This window comes from Notothenia rossii (genome assembly GCF_949606895.1).
Source record: "Notothenia rossii genome assembly, chromosome: 7".
NCBI classification, from domain to species: Eukaryota; Metazoa; Chordata; class Actinopteri; order Perciformes; family Nototheniidae; genus Notothenia; species Notothenia rossii.
The window spans coordinates 47,039,800-47,057,102 of NC_136905.1; the positions used below are offsets into that span (position 1 = coordinate 47,039,800).

A 17,303-nucleotide genomic window follows, 5' to 3' on the forward strand; every position below is an offset into this window, starting at 1 on the left:
TCATAATCAACGAATGACAAAATGCAGTGACAAGAAAACAACCATTGTATAGCATTTGTTTGAGTAATAAGAGGCAGTTAAATATAAAGGCAAGGCAATTTATTTTCATACACATCAGCAAGTCAAAGCGCTTTAAATAAATGAAAGTACAAAATATAAACACATTTTCACATTACTATGAACTCAGACGAAACAAGTGCATAATTTCATATCGTTCTCATATATAGTGTTTTATAATGTTACATTACATTACATTGCATTTAGCTGACGCTTTTATCCAAAGCGACTTACAATAAGTGCATTCGACCAGGAAGATACAAACTTGAAGAAAACAGAATCATATAAGTACATCAGGTTTCATAGAGCCAAACATTTCAAGTGCTACTCAACTGGCTTTAGATAAGCCAGTCCTTTGTTAGTATATAAGTGCTTTGTTATTAGTACTTTGTTAGTAGTTCTTTGTTAGTAATTCTTTGTGAGTAATTATTTGTTAATAATTCTATCGCTCGAAGTGGAGTCTAAAGAGATGAGTTTTCAGTCTACGCCGGAAGATGTGTAAGCTTTCTGCTGTCCTGATTTCAATGGGGAGCTCATTCCACCATTTTGGAGCCAGGAGAGCAAACCCACGTGTTTTAGCTGATGGGAACTTGGGTCCCCCTCGCAGTGCGGGTGCAGCGTGCTGTTTGGCCGATGCAGAGCGGAGTGCACGTGCTGGGGTGTACGGTTTAACCATGTCCTGGATGTAGGAAGGGCCAGATCCATTCGCAGCATGGTACGCAAGTACCATTGTCTTGAAGTGGATTCTGGCAGTTACCGGAAGCCAGTGAAGGGAGCGGAGGAGCGGCGTGGTGTGGGAATGTTTTGGAAGGTTGAAGACCAGACGAGCCGCTGCATTCTGTCTTTATTTTGTATGGCTTTAAGTGTGTTTTAAATGTGTTTTGTCATTATTATGGCGTGCACCAGCGTGTGGACGTGACACGTCGCTTGTGAAAGAGCTCTCAAGTGCCTCTGTGTTGCTTGGCAGAAACCTTTACAGGTCTTCTTCCTCAGACTCAGGGCTAGTGTAGTCATTGTCATCCGACTCCTCAATGTCCTGCTGTAATTGAAGATCATGGCATTCCAAAGCGGCTACACCGCTGTACGCATGTACAGCCTGTTTGTGTTGGCTTTTGAGGAAGTGCCACCTCCGACTGAGGACACTCTTGAGCCCATGTGCAGCATCCTCTGTCAGGTCACCGACATCTGTAGAGGAATAATCACACAGCAAAAGGGCTGAATGTAAACAAACCATGACAATTGCAAATCTCTTTGCATTGTACAATGCTGCATATGTAAAAACACTACAAAATAGGTAAATCCATCTTAAACTGAAGGATGTTACTATATATTGGGTGCCAAATGGGATATGTTGATTAATGTTTGATATAGTGCTTAACAAATAGTCAATAGACAGAAAATAATCAATTATGATCTTGATAATGAATAGTTTCAGTAATTTACTATTTCATTTCGGCCTGACACAGTGACAGATATGTTTTACTTATGTAAGACATGCAATGTGTTGAAGAGGTGATGAAAATATTCAAATGTTAAGATCTCAGACATACTGCTGGTTTTGATGCCCTCCAAAGTCTGTCCTCTGAGTGCTTCCACTTCTGGCACTTCCTTCAGAAGGAACATGATGTGCTGCGACATTTCTTTCACCAGGATGCTCTGCTCCTCCTCCAAACGTCTGACCAGCATTACCTGGTCAAAGACAGACCTCTTCAACCTGAAGGTGTTGCCTTTAGGTTGAGGAAAGGAATGGAGTAGTGGACAAGGAATATTTATTCATATATTATATTATTACAGAATGATTTTCATTTCTGAGACACAAATCTTTGTAGCGATAGCATTGGTTCTTTCATATTTTGGTATAGACTAAAAAAAACAAAAACCAAACTAGCAATTGTCCTAACATTTCCATGCCTCTCCCATGGTAAGATGTAGCCCTCTGTCAGACTGCAAGCCAACTCCTCGTCGATCTGTTCTTCCTGCACTCCGGTGTTGTATTGCACAACTTTTTCGCGAAGCTTCTTCTTCAGCTCTCTCATTCTCTTCCTCTTCCTTTGCCTTGCCTGGTTGCTGTCTGCAAAGTGAAACGGAAACAAAACTGTGTCATGGTGCCAGAATGTTTTTGTTGTTTTTGAAGTGTAATTTCAATAACTACGTTTGACAACAAACCATGCTGACGATACAGATCTTGCTTCCTGCGCAAAAGAGTGACGGTGATGTTCTCAATATCCACCCTCAGTCCTTCAGTACACCCTGGGGCGTAGACTCTCTCTAAATAGTTGCAAAAAAACAATTGTAGAAGAGATACAATCAGTGACAGTCTCAGTTTCAACATATGGCCAACTTATATTGTGTGTCTAAACTTACAGTAATTAACAGATGTATATATGGAAAACCTGTGGTATGTCTTACCTGTGACCACGGCTGTATGGTCTCCTGATCAAGGTTGTGCTCCTTTTTGAAGTCGCTGAAGCTGGCAGCTTCCACCTTTGCCCTCTCTGTGATCTTTACAAAAAAAAGAAAATGTCAGCGAAAAGCACCATGCAACACCATAATGCAAAGAACACCAGTTTTCAGTACAAGACCTTCAGAAGAACAGTTGAAACATTCCATGATACCATCTGACTTGCAAGAGGAAGTGTGGATAAGGGAGAACATAATGTATATAGCCATGAGGTTACATTGCAGACATCCTTCATAAATATGTAATGTCAGATGAGAAGACAATACTAATTTGCCCTTACTTTGACATATCTGTGGGCTAAAACTTGATGAAGGTTGTCCCTCTTCCTTCTGTTCCAACCCATGGCCTGTTGAGTGAGCATGTTCACTCTTCCTAAAAAAGACAAAAAATATATCCACAAACAAAAAAGTAAGTATTCACATCAAAAAGGCAATACTGAGTGAGAAACCTGATAGACATGACTAAACCCAATCATTGAAAGGTTGTTGAACTGGTAATTACAGTAAAGTAATACACCAATAATGTTTAAGGAGGGAACTCTCTGTAAAATACTTATCAGGGCTGCCTTATCACAGTGTGTAGTGTTAATACCAACCTGCTTTTGTCATGTATTTTGTGACCAGAGCTGCCCTGGAGAGAAAGCTGTTCACCTATAATGAAAGTTACAATTAATGTTCGGTCACCATTACATAACAATATCACCTAAACATCATAGATCTTGAACTGGATGGTTGAAGAGAAAACTTGTGGACTGACTTCCTACAATATGCATCCATGTAGTGTTGCTGAACATATGAACTGCCTATCTTTCATTTTAACTCAGACATAAAATATATGCTCTCAACTAATCAACAGGCTTGTCACTGAGATGACACATACATATTTGCACTGCTTTCTATTAAGACTTCTTGTATCCATACAGTTACAATAATCCCATGCTCCAATGCTCTACTTCCTCTCCCACTGTGTTTCCTGCTCCGTCCTGACTTCTGCCACCCCATCTCACCTGCATCACAGCGCAAGTAGTGTTATGTAGCATTTCTTTAGAAGTGTTTGATATCCAATAAGGCATGCCATGCACAACATTTAAAGATCCTTTGCATTAAAGGTGTTATGTACCTCACATTTTGCTGTATGGGCTTTAGCGTGCATCACGCTAAGAAATGGCCTCATTTCGGTCAACGGCGGAAGCTCTGGTAATCCCCCGGCTATTTTGTTAAGGTATGGCCAGTACATAAGAAGCAGGAGCAGCATTTTGTGACAATATCAATATCATCTAAAATGACTGCTGAGGCATAGGCCATTTTAAACATTGTTGTGGATGTGCAATATGACAGTGAGGATTACCTGCATGTTACATCCATACAGAAGAAGTCAACATTTGCCTTCTTCGACATCTCTTTTTGGAGAAACATTGAGTAAGCATATATTTCTCCACGGAAGTGGTTCAGTCCTCGTAAGAGAAACCCATGTCTGATTAATCAGAAGAAAATCTAGTTGTTAATAATAAACTGACACAGCAAGGCCTGGCTTAAGCACTCATCTCTGTCATCTAGGTGGCTATAACAAAAAATAGCACTTGGATGCTACAAATGAGGGATCAATTCCGCTTCACCATCAAAAGTGTTTAATGCTTCGAATTCTTACAAAGACTTAGACTTGGATTGCTATTAAAACTGAAATAATGATACCAGACTCAAGAACCAAACACATATACACACACAGACACACTTACAAGTACATACCTGCAAACTGCCACTTGAATGCCCTCCTCGTCTATCTGGGCACCAGACTTTTTTGACATCTCTCTGCCAGCGGTGAATTTGGCAGTACCACAGACGGCAATGTCATTTCCCTATAAAGTCAGTTTATTACACACAAGTTTTGACATATATAAAAAAGAACACCACAGGTGTAACTGCAACTATCATAATAAGAAAAAAAACGTACACTTTTCATGTTGCCTCTGACAAGGTCAACAAATGTTGTGACTTCCTCGTCCTTGGCCAGGAACAAGCCCTCATAGATTGGCGACTCCTCAGTCCTGTCCATGATAAGTTAACATACAAGTCAATAATAAAAATCACAAAGCACTACATTACTATGATTTGTTTTAATTTCTGTTATGGCGACTCAAACACAACCCCAAGGGCTACTATTTGTATTAGCGGTGTGTCCTTTATCATTTTCATTAATACCTATACCTACCCTTTTGACTTGGAAAAGCGGTAATGCTTGCGGTTTCCATCACAGCAGACAGCAAAACTCGAAGAAGCTTCGCTGAAATGTATCAGCACAGATACTACCTGTCTGTATATTGATTTTAAAAAAGTGGATTAGTAATTGTTTTGAAAGCAATGCCAACAATTAATGATATGGTAAAGTAATATGATATTGTTTTTTGTATGTTTCCGTGTGATTCAGGCAGATTTACCCGTCCAGCTTGAACAGATCTGTGCTCCAACATTTTCAGAAATGCCTGCCTGGACATGGCTGGTGCTGTCATGTGCTCGAATGAGGTGAACACATCATATTTGTAAAGCGTCTGGCAGCTGGTGCTAGCTGGCCAGTTCCGATACAAAAGCAGGTCTTTAACCTCAGGAGTCCATTCTGCAGAGCAGGATGGACAGGATTTCCGAGGAAAGCAGACATTGTATCGTCCTGTGAACAAATGGACAAAGTAAAGGTATTTCGGAAATCAAACTCTGAGTTTGCCTTAACATATTGTATTTTATACATAGATGTACAACACATTTGGGTGTTGTCTGAAAATGACCAGGTGATAAAAATCTTTGCGTTGCACAAAGTGGTAAAACTCTGCCTTACAATACTACTTTTACAAAAAGAAGGGCTTTCAGAACAACATACCGTTGATGGTGACCACAGAAATATGCTTCCAAGGAGTAACTGACGTCAGCCGAGCATTCACAGATTGACCTTGGAGTAGGAACAGGCAGTTGACATACTGCAATATAGAAAATAAGTTAGGAAGGGTGTATTTACAGTTTTTCCTGAATTCTCCAGATTATCAAGATATTCAATAACATTTTGCATAATTTCCACATATCTTGCAGCCCTAGTCAAAACCAATCATACTTTTTTCATTCAGCTATATACACCTCCCATTCACACTTAATTTTGGGAACTACACTATAATGGGACATTGTAATGTAATGTTAATCTTTACATACTTTGTTCACAAAACTGAGGCTGGCCATTTTCATCCACCACAGCAGTTGTAGGGGAATGGGCTCCAGAAATCCATTGAACACAGCCTCTCTGTCATGCAAGATATTCCTCTTGTGGGCCTCCATGTCACAGGTTGCACAGAGGAACTCCATGTCCAGTGGAACACAGTCCAGGCACCTAATAGCCGCTTCTTCTGCACAGCATCTGTGGCACTTCTGAATGGCTATTCTCTCAGCTGAGAGTTTTGCATTAAAAAGCATTGGCCTAGCAGTTTTCATTCTCACATCTGCGAGAAGCTGCCTTTGTGCACAAGCAGAAACCGTTCCGTCTGTTGCCTCCAGAACCTGGACTGCAGTTAGGGTGTCTCTTAACTCTTGGAGATGTGTTTCTAAAAAATAAAACAGCTGTTAAGACACCCTAAAACTGGTATGATGGATATTAAGGTAGTATACTGAAACACTTTTGAGTTGGAAAAATATATGCCGACTAATAATAGCAACATGCTATGAATCATTATATGCATCCAAAGCAATATTAGCAAGTGATACTTATACCAAATATGCATTCACTTGTCATGAAACAGTCAACACTCAATACTTTATTATGATTAACTGGATGAGTATAAAAATGGAAAAATTGGGAAAAACTTTAGTGCCAGTCCACTGCTGTTATAATCAATATACTCACCAAGACTACCAAACTCTTGATGTTCTAGCTGAAGGCCTTCCTCAGGCACAGGATCGTCTCTTCTGGCTTGTGAAGCTGCAGAGACAGTCATTTTTGCTTAACCCTTCAATCAATCTAAAATTACACCAATTAATTGTAATATGAAAATGCTCTGTAAGGACTGCAGGTAATGAAACTAAGAACATATTACCACAGCATCACAATGACAATTTACATTTGGCATACTTTTATCCAAATCGAGGTACACATGTTCAAAAATACAACACAAGCAAGGATTATCAGTCACAGGCTCTTACAATATCTTGATTTAATTTGAAAATGTTTTAAACATTGCAACAGATTTGTCAAGAGGTATCTTTACATTACATAATTTCATACTGTGTACACCAAAATAACTTTGTTATGAATTATCTTTATTCTTAGATTTAGAAATCATGATATAGTAAAGAACAAACCTGATGCGGAGCGTTGAGTTTCCCGTTGTCTCTCACATCTGTGTGTGACCACTGGATTAGAAAGGGGTCTTTTCCTGCTTTTTCTTTTCTTTTTCGGAGGGATGGCAGGGGTTTCAGTAGCCTATATCTTTTCAGAGGTTGAGATCAACAACAAAGTTGTAATACAACATAAGACAGCAGCACTTATATTTGAGCAATTATTTAACGGTTGTATAAAAAGGTCTAACAGACCCTTTACATTACATCAATAAAAAGCAATATTACAGACTTGGGTATTTGCTTATCATGAAAAGCCTCACCCTGGCCTCATGGACAAGAGCCTCGCTAATCAATGCAGCCATGTACATCCTGGCCTCATTGGGATCCTCAAAGACCCTCACTTCAGGGTTGAGGGACATGGCATACAAAGAGAGAGTGAGTGATTAAAAGAGAAAGTGAGAGATCTATTGAAAAAGAGAAGGTGAGAGAGTGATTGAAAGAGAAAGTGAGAGAGTGATAGAAAGAGAGACAGTGAGAGAGAGAGTGGCTCTTAAAAGTGCCGTTGGTTTTATATGTGTGTGTGAGTGTGGATATGTGTGTGTTGGTGATATCGAGTTGTAAAGAAGCTGTAAAACAGGAAAAATAAAAACATGATTAGGATTATTTAGAATAACAGTAACATCTGTGCATTAGTCTATTATGCAATAATAATTTAGTATAATTTATATATCTTATATCTTGTACTATATATTTTAATTCTACAATGTAACAATCCCAATGTCCCCACTGGCCAGTCAAATCCTCTGGAAAAACTCCAGGTGCACATTTTTGTTCCACTCCATCGCCGATTCCACTATTACAACTCTGTGTTGAACACTGTCTTTACAACACATGGGCAAATACAAGCATTTAAACATATTTTTCTAGCAGGCACCTCCACTATCCAACTGTGCCGGGGACAGCTAATGTTATTTAGCTGTATAAACTATAAATCCTATCCAGCTACAAACTTTGACCGGAAAGCCGGAGGCTAGCTGAACGTGGCCGCTAGCTTGCGCGTACCCTATTGTAAAAGCTAAACACACTATAAAACTCAACATAATATCCAGGAATGAAACGCTATAGAGACTGTGCTACAGTGGAATAAATAAAAGCAATATCATTTCGTGTTTTAAAGAAATAAACTCCCCTTGATTTTAGATACTTACTGTAGTCCGTTGTGAGATGAAATGAATGAAAGTGACGTGATCGTGGGCAACGTCACGTGGCTACGTCACTGCCGTCAGGCGCGACATAACGTTGCCGTGGTAACGACGGCAGCTTCTTCTGGTTTATCGTTGTTATAAAAAAAAAGATTATTATTACTATTAATGATCAAATATGAATGTAATTGTCTTTTAAATAACGTAAACTAAAGGGAACAATCTATTTGACACAGGTGAAGCTCTGGCCTTCCTTAAAAAATAACTAATTTAATAAAAATGCACCGTTTTTTGAGAACAAACATTGGTAAATAATGCACCATAATACATTCTGACGAAAAATAAAAATTATTATGAATACAAATAAAATAAAAGAAGCCTCCCGTGAGTTACTACAAGCTATAAAGTAGATTTTAAAAATGTTTTATAGAATAAAAAGCTCACTGCAGGACGTTGTAGAAATGCGTGTGTGCACCACGACAAAGGAGCCTCATTCACTTTACATTGGGGTTGTTTGCGTGGTGCCGACACGCAAATATAAAAGATTCCGTGACTCCACCACGCAATGCGGTGTTAAGGAGTCGTGGAGGAGTCACGCATTCCGGTGAGATCAGGTTGGTTGGAGCAGATATTTCCAACTATTTTGAAATAGAAAATGGTATTCCCCAAGGGAGTGCAGTCAGTCCAATATTATTTAACATCATGATTAATGATATATTTACATGCTTAGACACATGCATGCAATCGGCTCTGTACGCAGATGATGGGGCTATTTGGATTACAAAAAGTGGAGAGGTGGTCATATAACTGGGGATTCAAAATGTCAGAAAGCAAGTCATGCTACATGGTATTTACAAACAAACGCAAGATTGATGGCCAACAGCTAACACTATATAAGCATCCAATGACAAAGGTGAATGAGTTCAAATACCTAGGACTGTGGTTTGATAGCAAATACACATGGAAAATGCATATTAATCAAGTGGAAACAAAATGCAAAAAAGTATTCAATTTATTGCGAGCTGTAGCTGGATGCAACTGGGGCGCAGATAAACAAGCATTAATAGACATTTACAGATCAATTATTAGGTCCACAATAGACTATGGTTGTATAGTATATGGAGCAGCAGCAAAAACATCGCTTTTAAAAATTGATAGAATACAATATAAAGCATTGCGGCTGTGTATTGGAGCAATAAAGTCATCCACTATTAATGCAGTTCTGATAGAAGCAGGAGAGACACCTCTGGAGATCAGAAGAGAGAAACTTGCTCTGTCATTCTGGGTCAGACTACAAGGTAGTGGAGAAGAAAATATTCCAAACAGAATATTACAGGATTGCTGGGAATATGCAAAATTCCAGGGACGTGGGTTTGGCTGGACGAGTAAGGAAAGAACGAGGGCATATGGAGTGGAAAATATCACGTTTGCCAAAGCAACCCCATTTAACAGTGTTCCCCCATGGCTGTTCCCAGAGCTAAAATAGATATGAGTATTGTAGAAAGGAAAAAAGAGTGGCAAATAAATGAAGTGGGAATTAAAACAAGTATGTATATGAACGAAAAGTACTACAATTACCTACAAATTTATACAGATGGCTCTAAGAACAAGGAAGAGCGTGTTGGAGTTGGCATATACATCCCAGCCTTTAAAATATCTATTTTAAAAAGAACATCTGATCAATTATCAGTGTATACAGCAGAAATGCTTGCTGTAATAATAGGATTGCAGTGGGTTGAAGAGGTCAGACCAGATAGGGTGGTTATATGTACAGATTCAGTGTCCATATTACAAAGCATACAATCAACAACAACTACTAGAGAAGACATTATCATAGAACTAAATCATAGCCTGTTAAGACTGCACAGAAGCGGCATATATCTTCAGTTCTGCTGGGTGCCTGCACATGAGGGGGTGAAAGGGAACGAGTGTGCTGATAGATTAGCAAAAACTGCACTACAAAAGCAAATAACACTACCAGTTCAACTTGGTAAAGGAGAAGGAAAAGCAGTCATTAAGAAGAAAGGGATGGAGATCTGGCAGAAAAGGTGGGAGAAAGACCAGAAAGACAAGGACTATCACAAAGTACAAAATACAATTACAATTAATATTCATAAAGAAAGAAACGGAAGGGAGGAAATCATGATGGCTAGACTCCGAATAAATCACACGGCTTTGAACAGTACGCTGTATATCATGGGGAAAAGTGACAGTGACAAGTGTGGGAACTGTGCAGTAAAAAAAGATGTAGAACATATATTGTTACATTGTGACATCTATAAAGCGGAAAGAGAACAATTAAAGGCTAAAGTTTTAGAGGCAGAGAGGGAGTGGAGTGTGGTTGGTGTTTTGGGAACAAAAGGAGAGGGAGTAAAAGCTACCAGAAAGGCACTGTTTAAATTCTTGAGTGAAACTGGGGTAGGAAAAATAATTTAACATTAGGTCAGGAAAGAACATAGATTTGTTTTGTTTTTTGTTTTGTTTTATTTATTTAATGGTTTTATTTTAATTTTATTTTGATTAGAACATAGGTTAATGAGTTGGAATGATGTGATGATGCATACTCATGTACAGTAGGTGGCGGTATGCACCTTTTAAGTTGTTTGCAATCCGCCAAAAGCAAGAGAAGAAGAAGAAGAAGCTATGGAGCATTCCTTTGTAAACATGGGCTGTTCTAATTCCGCCAACTGATTGGACGGCCGACTTGTCTGTCAAACTGGCTCACGAGACCTCGCGCAATCGGCCCATTTTCTCATTCGCCACCGGAAGCTGCTGACAGCTGTGAGTACAAACAAAAGCCATTCACGTTGTACGTTCATTTTAATACTTTAATAATTAAAATGCTTTAGGAGTGCTGCCCTGCCCTCTCATTTGTTTCCGATGTTTCCTCCTGGTGGCTTCTCAAATCTTCCCAACTAAAGCCTTAAATTAAAAATGCCATTGATTATTCAGTGTTCATCTTCTCAATGTGTTGTTCCTTCCATTTGAAACTTGTGTACGCTGAAGATTTTGAAATGTATAGTAGCTTTTTTTAAATGATCGAATTCATGCTGTTGAGTTTTGCACATAACAGACAGCACATGCACTAAACAGTTTTAACCTTTGGCCTATAGATAGGCTACACCTTTGAGCCTGGCTGTTAACCAGCTAGCATTATTAAGAGCAGTTGTACAACATTATAACATGTTTTTTGATTTGTTTACAGTTGCACTTGTTTATGAATACATTATTTATGAATATTTTGTTTTACAATTTGATAGATTTTTTTATTTCCTCAGGGCTGGTGCGATGGACAGAGTGGAGACAGAGCAGAGGGATGAACCACAGACAGACTTCATCTACTGTCACAGAGCCGTCACAGAGGTCCTGAAGTTTGGCTCCTGTCAGTTCAACTCTGGGCACAAAGTGCTCTTTCTCATCATTCCAGGTCAGTTCGACTAATATACTATTCATTAACTTCAATACAATATTAAGAAAGACAGGTCTGGAGGTAGAGTGGCTGGCTTCTGTTGTGTAAGTGCTTAACGTTCCCCAAGGCTAGACACGCTATTAACTGCTATATAGATGCTCTCCATTTTCCATGTGTATGGTTCATACTTTAACCAAAAACAAAAAAAGAGCACAAACACCAGCAGAATACACGTGTCAACTGGTCTGGGCAAATGAGACCGGGTGGGCAGTAGCTGACTTTGTAGGGACTTGGCTTGGGAACTGAATAGTCGCCAGTTCAAGTCCTGAACCAACAGTATAGTAGCTGCCGGAGAGTTGCCAGTATGCCTCCTGGCTGGGTAATGAATTGGCATCTTTGAGCAAGGCCTCAACTGGTTCAAGGCACGATGGCAGCCCCCTTGCTCTGACACCTCTACATTTATGAATTTGTATTGGTTCATTACATTTTAACTCTGGGATTAATAAGGTATGTCTATATACATGTTATTATGGTAACTTTATTTCATAACCACCTAAATTGCGTAAAGTAAAATGCATTTTACTGTAAATGTCTTTCTTGATGTAAAGTTTTTCGAAGGTTTCATGGTTTGAGTTATTAAAAGTTTTGCACTTTGCAATGAAGAATATGATCTTCTGCTGTCTTGTATTCAGGTAACCCAGGTGTAGTGGGCTTCTACAAAACCTTCATGCGGACCCTTCACAGGAAGTTAGGATACCACCACCCAGTGTGGGCAGTGAGCCATGCCGGCCACTGTGTACCTCCAGACTCCATGGACATGGTAGAAGGTACAGATTACTCTTACATTCTTACATTCTCGAATCTGATTGGTCAGTTTGGACAGTCAGTGGTCTGCTCTTTCTCTATAGCAGATGGTTGCTAAGGAGGAAGCTGTGATCAAGGGACTAAGTGCAGTCATATCAATCCTCAGAAAGAAGTCCGGTCAATTAATGTCAGTGGTGGCTAAAACAATTATTTGTTTTACTCTGTCAGAAAACAGTGGAATACTTTTTCAATATTCATTCTTATATTTCTAGAGCACACAACTTTGAATTAATGATGGCTGAACTGTCCTCAGTCAAGGAAAAAAAGGGAGCAAGAGAAGAAAATAGGTTAAAAGACAGAGAGCTAGAGGACAGAGAAATCAGCAGAAGAAGACAGACAGGAAGTAAACACTTGAGGGAACAGCGGCAGAAGATAGACAGGAAGCAAAAAAAAACGTATAGTGCAACAGGAAAGATTCTGAGATAAACAAAGACATGTTACAACTTTTTGTATACAGATGCCTCCTCAGCAGCTGAGTATGATGTGTTTGGTCTGGACGGGCAGATTGAACACAAGCTGGCCTTCCTTAGGAGAAATGTTCCCCGAGGCACCCGCCTGGTCCTGCTGGGACACTCCATTGGCTGCTACATTATCCTGGACATGATGAAAAGGAATCCTGAACTCAATGTTAGTTACAATAGGGATGCACCACACATTGGCATTGGCCCTTTTAGTCCTTTTTTTATTTATTTAAATATGAACGAAAAGATCTGAAGGTAATTTTGAAGGTTTAGAACACTGACTAAGAATGATCTACCCTAACTTTAAAGTAAATCACGGTGTGCCTCCTCTCTATGACTTATAAAATAACAAAATAACAAGGCCCTTTGTTTACAAATAATTTAATGTCAAATGTATTTCTCATTTAATTATTGAAGCTTCTTGTCTGCTACTCTACAAAAAACACAAGGGACTTTATTTTAGATTTGATGGGAAAAACAATGTTATTCACCGATTACAGCCAACTAGTCAAAGCCATGGATCAGTTAAAGAAACTTCAAGCTGGGGTTTGGGTTTCCATGACAACAGGACTCTGTTGGCTTTGCTTATCATTATAGTTAAGCCAAGCCAGACACACATGCTCAGTTTGACCTTGTTTTTGTACAACACACACACACACACACACACACACACACACACACACACACACACACACACACACACACACACACACACACACACACACACACACACACACACACACACACACACACACACACACACACACACACACACACACACACACACACACACACACACACACACACACACACACACACACACACACACACACACACACACACACACACTGCATAAAATGGGCTGACACTGTGTACACCCTAGCTATTACCTCCAATTATTTGTCTATTTTTATGTCCCGTTGTGCTTTGTAAGCGCTTTCTTTTTTGATGCAGATTCTTAAGTCCATCATGCTGTTTCCCACCATTGAGCGCATGGCTCAGACTCCTCAGGGGAAGCTCATGACCCCTGTTCTGTGTGGACTGCGTTATGTGGCCTACCTGCCTCTCTTCCTGCTTTCTCTGCTGCCTGAAGCCCTCAAAGCAGGCCTGATCCGACTGGCGTTAGGCGGCATCTTCTCTCTGGACCACACTGTAGTACAACCGACTGTAGGTCTACTCAGTGGAGACTGTGCTGGTTTGTTACAATTGCTCTTTACTTTCATGATGCTCATAATGTCCATTCTTTGTTGAACATGTTACCGCCTAAGTTTTCTTTTTTCAACCTTCAAACACAAAAGCCATGCAAAGTCTATTGTGTCTGTGGGGCAGAAAACAGTCACTTCTGCACTTTGCCGAAGTGTTAGGGCCTTCGGGCCTCATTTATAAAACTTTGCGTAGGGATCACGTGAAAAGATGGCGTACGTAGGAACAAAGGAAGTGCTTACGCATTAAAACACTGCACACGCACGTCCTACGCCGGTTTCCCTTTATGAATCACAGTCAACCACAAATGAGGTGCAACTTTTGCGGGCTCCACTTAACGCCCATATTTGCCTATAAATAGTCAAAGAAATGGCCCGTATTAATATTAATTTCCACTGACTGAATGAAGACGAAAGCGTGATATCTTAGTTGTGTTGGAGTTGGTCACGAGTAAATAATATTGTTTGGTGGACGCAGTATGAACATTACAAAGAGTGGAAGCATGTGGCCTCTAAAGGTTGGATCACATTTTGAACAGAATTATATAATATATAAAACCATGCACTCACAACCTACAGAAATGCAAAACCGCGTCAATTAAAAAACGTAATTATTTCTTTCTGTTTACCGCATCATTTATGAGAATACATTTCAGAACATGAAGAGAATGGTTGGTTTTCAATAACATATCCGTTTTTATTTATTTCTCCAGGTTATGTTTTTGTGTGTACTTTATGGTGTTCTGTTCACATATTTCTCTCCTTTCATCCTTCTGCGAAAGGTGTCGCAGTTTCTAATCTCTCACATTTTTGTGCGTACGCATGGGTCTGTGGAGGACCGTACATTTTCCCGTCAAGTATGCTTTTTTACTTTAAGAAACATTGCTTCGAAATTAGCGTACGATCAAAAGATGGCGTACACCACGTTTATAAATGAGGCCACTGACCCAATCATTGTAAACAATTTTGCTAACGTCATGTTGCGTTCACATCGGACACAAAGAGAATATTCGCCTTACTATTTCTGAATTTACTTTAGATGTTATATAATGTTGCAGTGAATACATATGTTTGTAGGCCCTCAACAAAAAGCAATGTGATTTCTCCATCATATTGCAGGAAATAAGCTCTGTGGCAAACACACTTCTGATATATTTTTTTGTGCAGTAGGATAATCCGCACATATCAACACAACCAATTTTTGAAGCGTAAATGCAATCGCCAGAAGTAAAAAGCTATCGTTATGCTATAAAGGAACGACAGCACGGTCACATGTCTGCGTATCACCAACACTAAGCTAAAGGCAAAATCGTGTCAATAGGAATGGCGTTGAGTAGTTTATTTAGTCACTTGTTAACATCCCCCGATTTTATGAGACAAAGCCCCTTTGGATATTCACCAGATCCCACTGCTCCTAGTACTAGAACGGGGGAACGCAATATAGTACTCAGCTTGAACTATGTTTAGCTTTGATTCCACCCACACCGTTGTCATTTAATAATTCTGCAGAAATAAGGCAATGACTAGGCATATCATGTGTTTTATTCCCTTTTTGTAGCCAATGCAATGTACATGGGGGGTCAGGAAATGAAGAAAGTATTGGAAAGAGACGACTTAACCATCAAGAAAAACCTAGAAAAGGTAAGAAAAAGCCTACACATAGTGTAATCACATTTAGAGTCTGCATACTTTCTACTTAGTGAATATTTCATAACATAAAAAACAAAAGTTGCTCGAATTATCTGTTAAGGTTGTTTTTAGATGTCACTGTTTGTCTGTTCCCATTTTAGCTGATATTTTATTATGGAGCGACCGACCACTGGTGCCCTGTTCAGTATTATCATGACATCAAGCAGGACTTTCCACACGGAGACTTCAGACTGTGTGAGAACGGGTTCCGCCATGCCTTCGTCCTCGATGCAGGACGAGAAGTTGCCCAAATGGTGTCTGAATGGATCAGTGTGGATTTTAGGACATGAGTTTCCTCTTCTATTTCAGTATACTCCTCCACATCCGTCTGACATGGACACTTGGGGACCAGGAACTTTTTATGAGCAGCGATAATGCAATGGATTTGACTATGCAAGCTTAGTGGCGAAGATATTGAATTAAATACATATTATCAAATTATATGCAGGCTATGTCTCATCATTATTTGGTATTCATCTAAAATACCTTTTGATTTTTCATTCGTTTTCTTCTGTCAAACATAAGCAGATTGTAATTTAATCAGATTTAAAAGGGAAGAAACATTTAAGCCCTTTCTCATTTCTAAAATGTTCTCCTCCTTGCCTCCTTGTTCCTCCGGTAGTGACCCGAAATCGATGTCAGCGCGCCATCTTGAAGGACATCTAATTTCTCTGAATTATATCCAGTCTCTGATAGTGTTATGTTATTATGTGAGTGCTCTGTTGTGAAAAATATTTCACCCTCACTCAAATCATACCGGTGCCTGCCCGCATCTGTAGCCTGTTATTGTCTCATTATAACACATTGTGAATGAATTAAAAGTAAATATATAGACAGAGTGCTGCTGTGCCTCCTGTCATCATTAATGTACGTCTCTTTAAAATGACGATCAGATTTCTAATTTCTCTAAGCTGCTTCCACTCCTCTCTCCTCCGCTCGCATCTCCTGTGGGCGGGACTAATCAGACGTGAGGCAAGGAGTTGAGGAGGGGAAAACTGCACACAGCATCATCACTTTTTTTTATAGGAAAATAAGCAAAAAGCTTTCAAATTAAATAGCTGATAGTTTATTCATTGTAGGAATTGCTGTTATCCTTCTTTCTAAAGAAATATTTTATAAAATGGTATACGTGGTAATGAATGAGGCGCCTGATGTAAATATACACTCCTTAACAAAAACTTTAGACCGGTAGAAAACGCCCCTGCACAACCTGAAGCTCCAATGTGCCTTGAAGGAAGAAGCACCCCAGATCATGATGGAACTTCCTCCACTGTGCCGTGTAGAAAACATCTCCAGTGGGATCTCCTTGTCATGCCAGTAACGTTGGAAGCCATCAGGACCATCCAGGTTACATTTTTTCTCGTCAGTTAATAAAACTTTCTTTCATCTTTCAATGTCCCATGTTCACAAAGTCCAGACGGCCAAGTTTGTGGCTTGGGAGGAAACGTGGTTGTCAAAGACGTTTTTTATTCTTTGAACCCTTCTCTTGCAGAAGCTCTACTAATAACCTGCTTATGATCCACCAGTGCAAAATGCAAATGATTTAAAATTCTTCCCCTGTTCTTAAGATTTTGTTTAGGAATAAGCCCTGATGAATTACTTACATTATCCCATAACCCCATGATGTTTTTCATCAATCTAAAGGAAA

General features: G+C 39.5%; 2 protein-coding genes across 14 annotated transcripts; one reads left to right on the forward strand and one right to left on the reverse strand.

The window, feature by feature from the left end:
* Positions 1-84: 84 nt before the first annotated feature.
* Positions 85-9,721, reverse strand: LOC307047222 (uncharacterized protein). Of its 12 annotated transcripts, none has more exons than XM_079694043.1 (16): positions 8,037-9,721; positions 7,149-7,454; positions 6,850-6,970; positions 6,395-6,469; positions 5,710-6,095; positions 5,387-5,483; positions 4,953-5,179; positions 4,727-4,828; positions 4,469-4,562; positions 3,114-4,373; positions 2,799-2,890; positions 2,467-2,559; positions 2,224-2,325; positions 1,959-2,128; positions 1,608-1,784; positions 85-1,242 (listed from the first exon to the last, which is right to left on the reverse strand). In XM_079694043.1, exons 2-8 carry the CDS (start codon positions 7,245-7,247, stop codon positions 4,766-4,768), a joined length of 1,068 nt encoding a protein of 355 aa, XP_079550169.1. In that variant the 5' UTR covers positions 7,248-7,454; positions 8,037-9,721; the 3' UTR covers positions 85-1,242; positions 1,608-1,784; positions 1,959-2,128; positions 2,224-2,325; positions 2,467-2,559; positions 2,799-2,890; positions 3,114-4,373; positions 4,469-4,562; positions 4,727-4,765. The 12 variants fall into 12 exon arrangements, with proteins under 12 accessions (XP_079550169.1, XP_079550171.1, XP_079550170.1 ...); XM_079694045.1 differs by having other exon boundaries at positions 3,114-3,168; positions 4,264-4,373; positions 7,149-9,721; XM_079694044.1 differs by having other exon boundaries at positions 3,114-3,991; positions 4,264-4,373; positions 7,149-9,721.
* Positions 9,722-10,682: 961 nt separating this feature from the next.
* ldah (lipid droplet associated hydrolase) lies at positions 10,683-16,498 on the forward strand. Of its 2 annotated transcripts, none has more exons than XM_079694054.1 (7): positions 10,683-10,811; positions 11,309-11,457; positions 12,132-12,266; positions 12,761-12,930; positions 13,719-13,959; positions 15,525-15,607; positions 15,757-16,498. In XM_079694054.1, the coding sequence occupies exons 2-7, from the start codon at positions 11,319-11,321 to the stop codon at positions 15,943-15,945; spliced, it is 957 nt and encodes a 318-aa protein (XP_079550180.1). In that variant the 5' UTR covers positions 10,683-10,811; positions 11,309-11,318; the 3' UTR covers positions 15,946-16,498. The 2 variants fall into 2 exon arrangements, with proteins under 2 accessions (XP_079550180.1, XP_079550181.1); XM_079694055.1 differs by having other exon boundaries at positions 10,796-10,839.
* Positions 16,499-17,303: the final 805 nt, after the last annotated feature.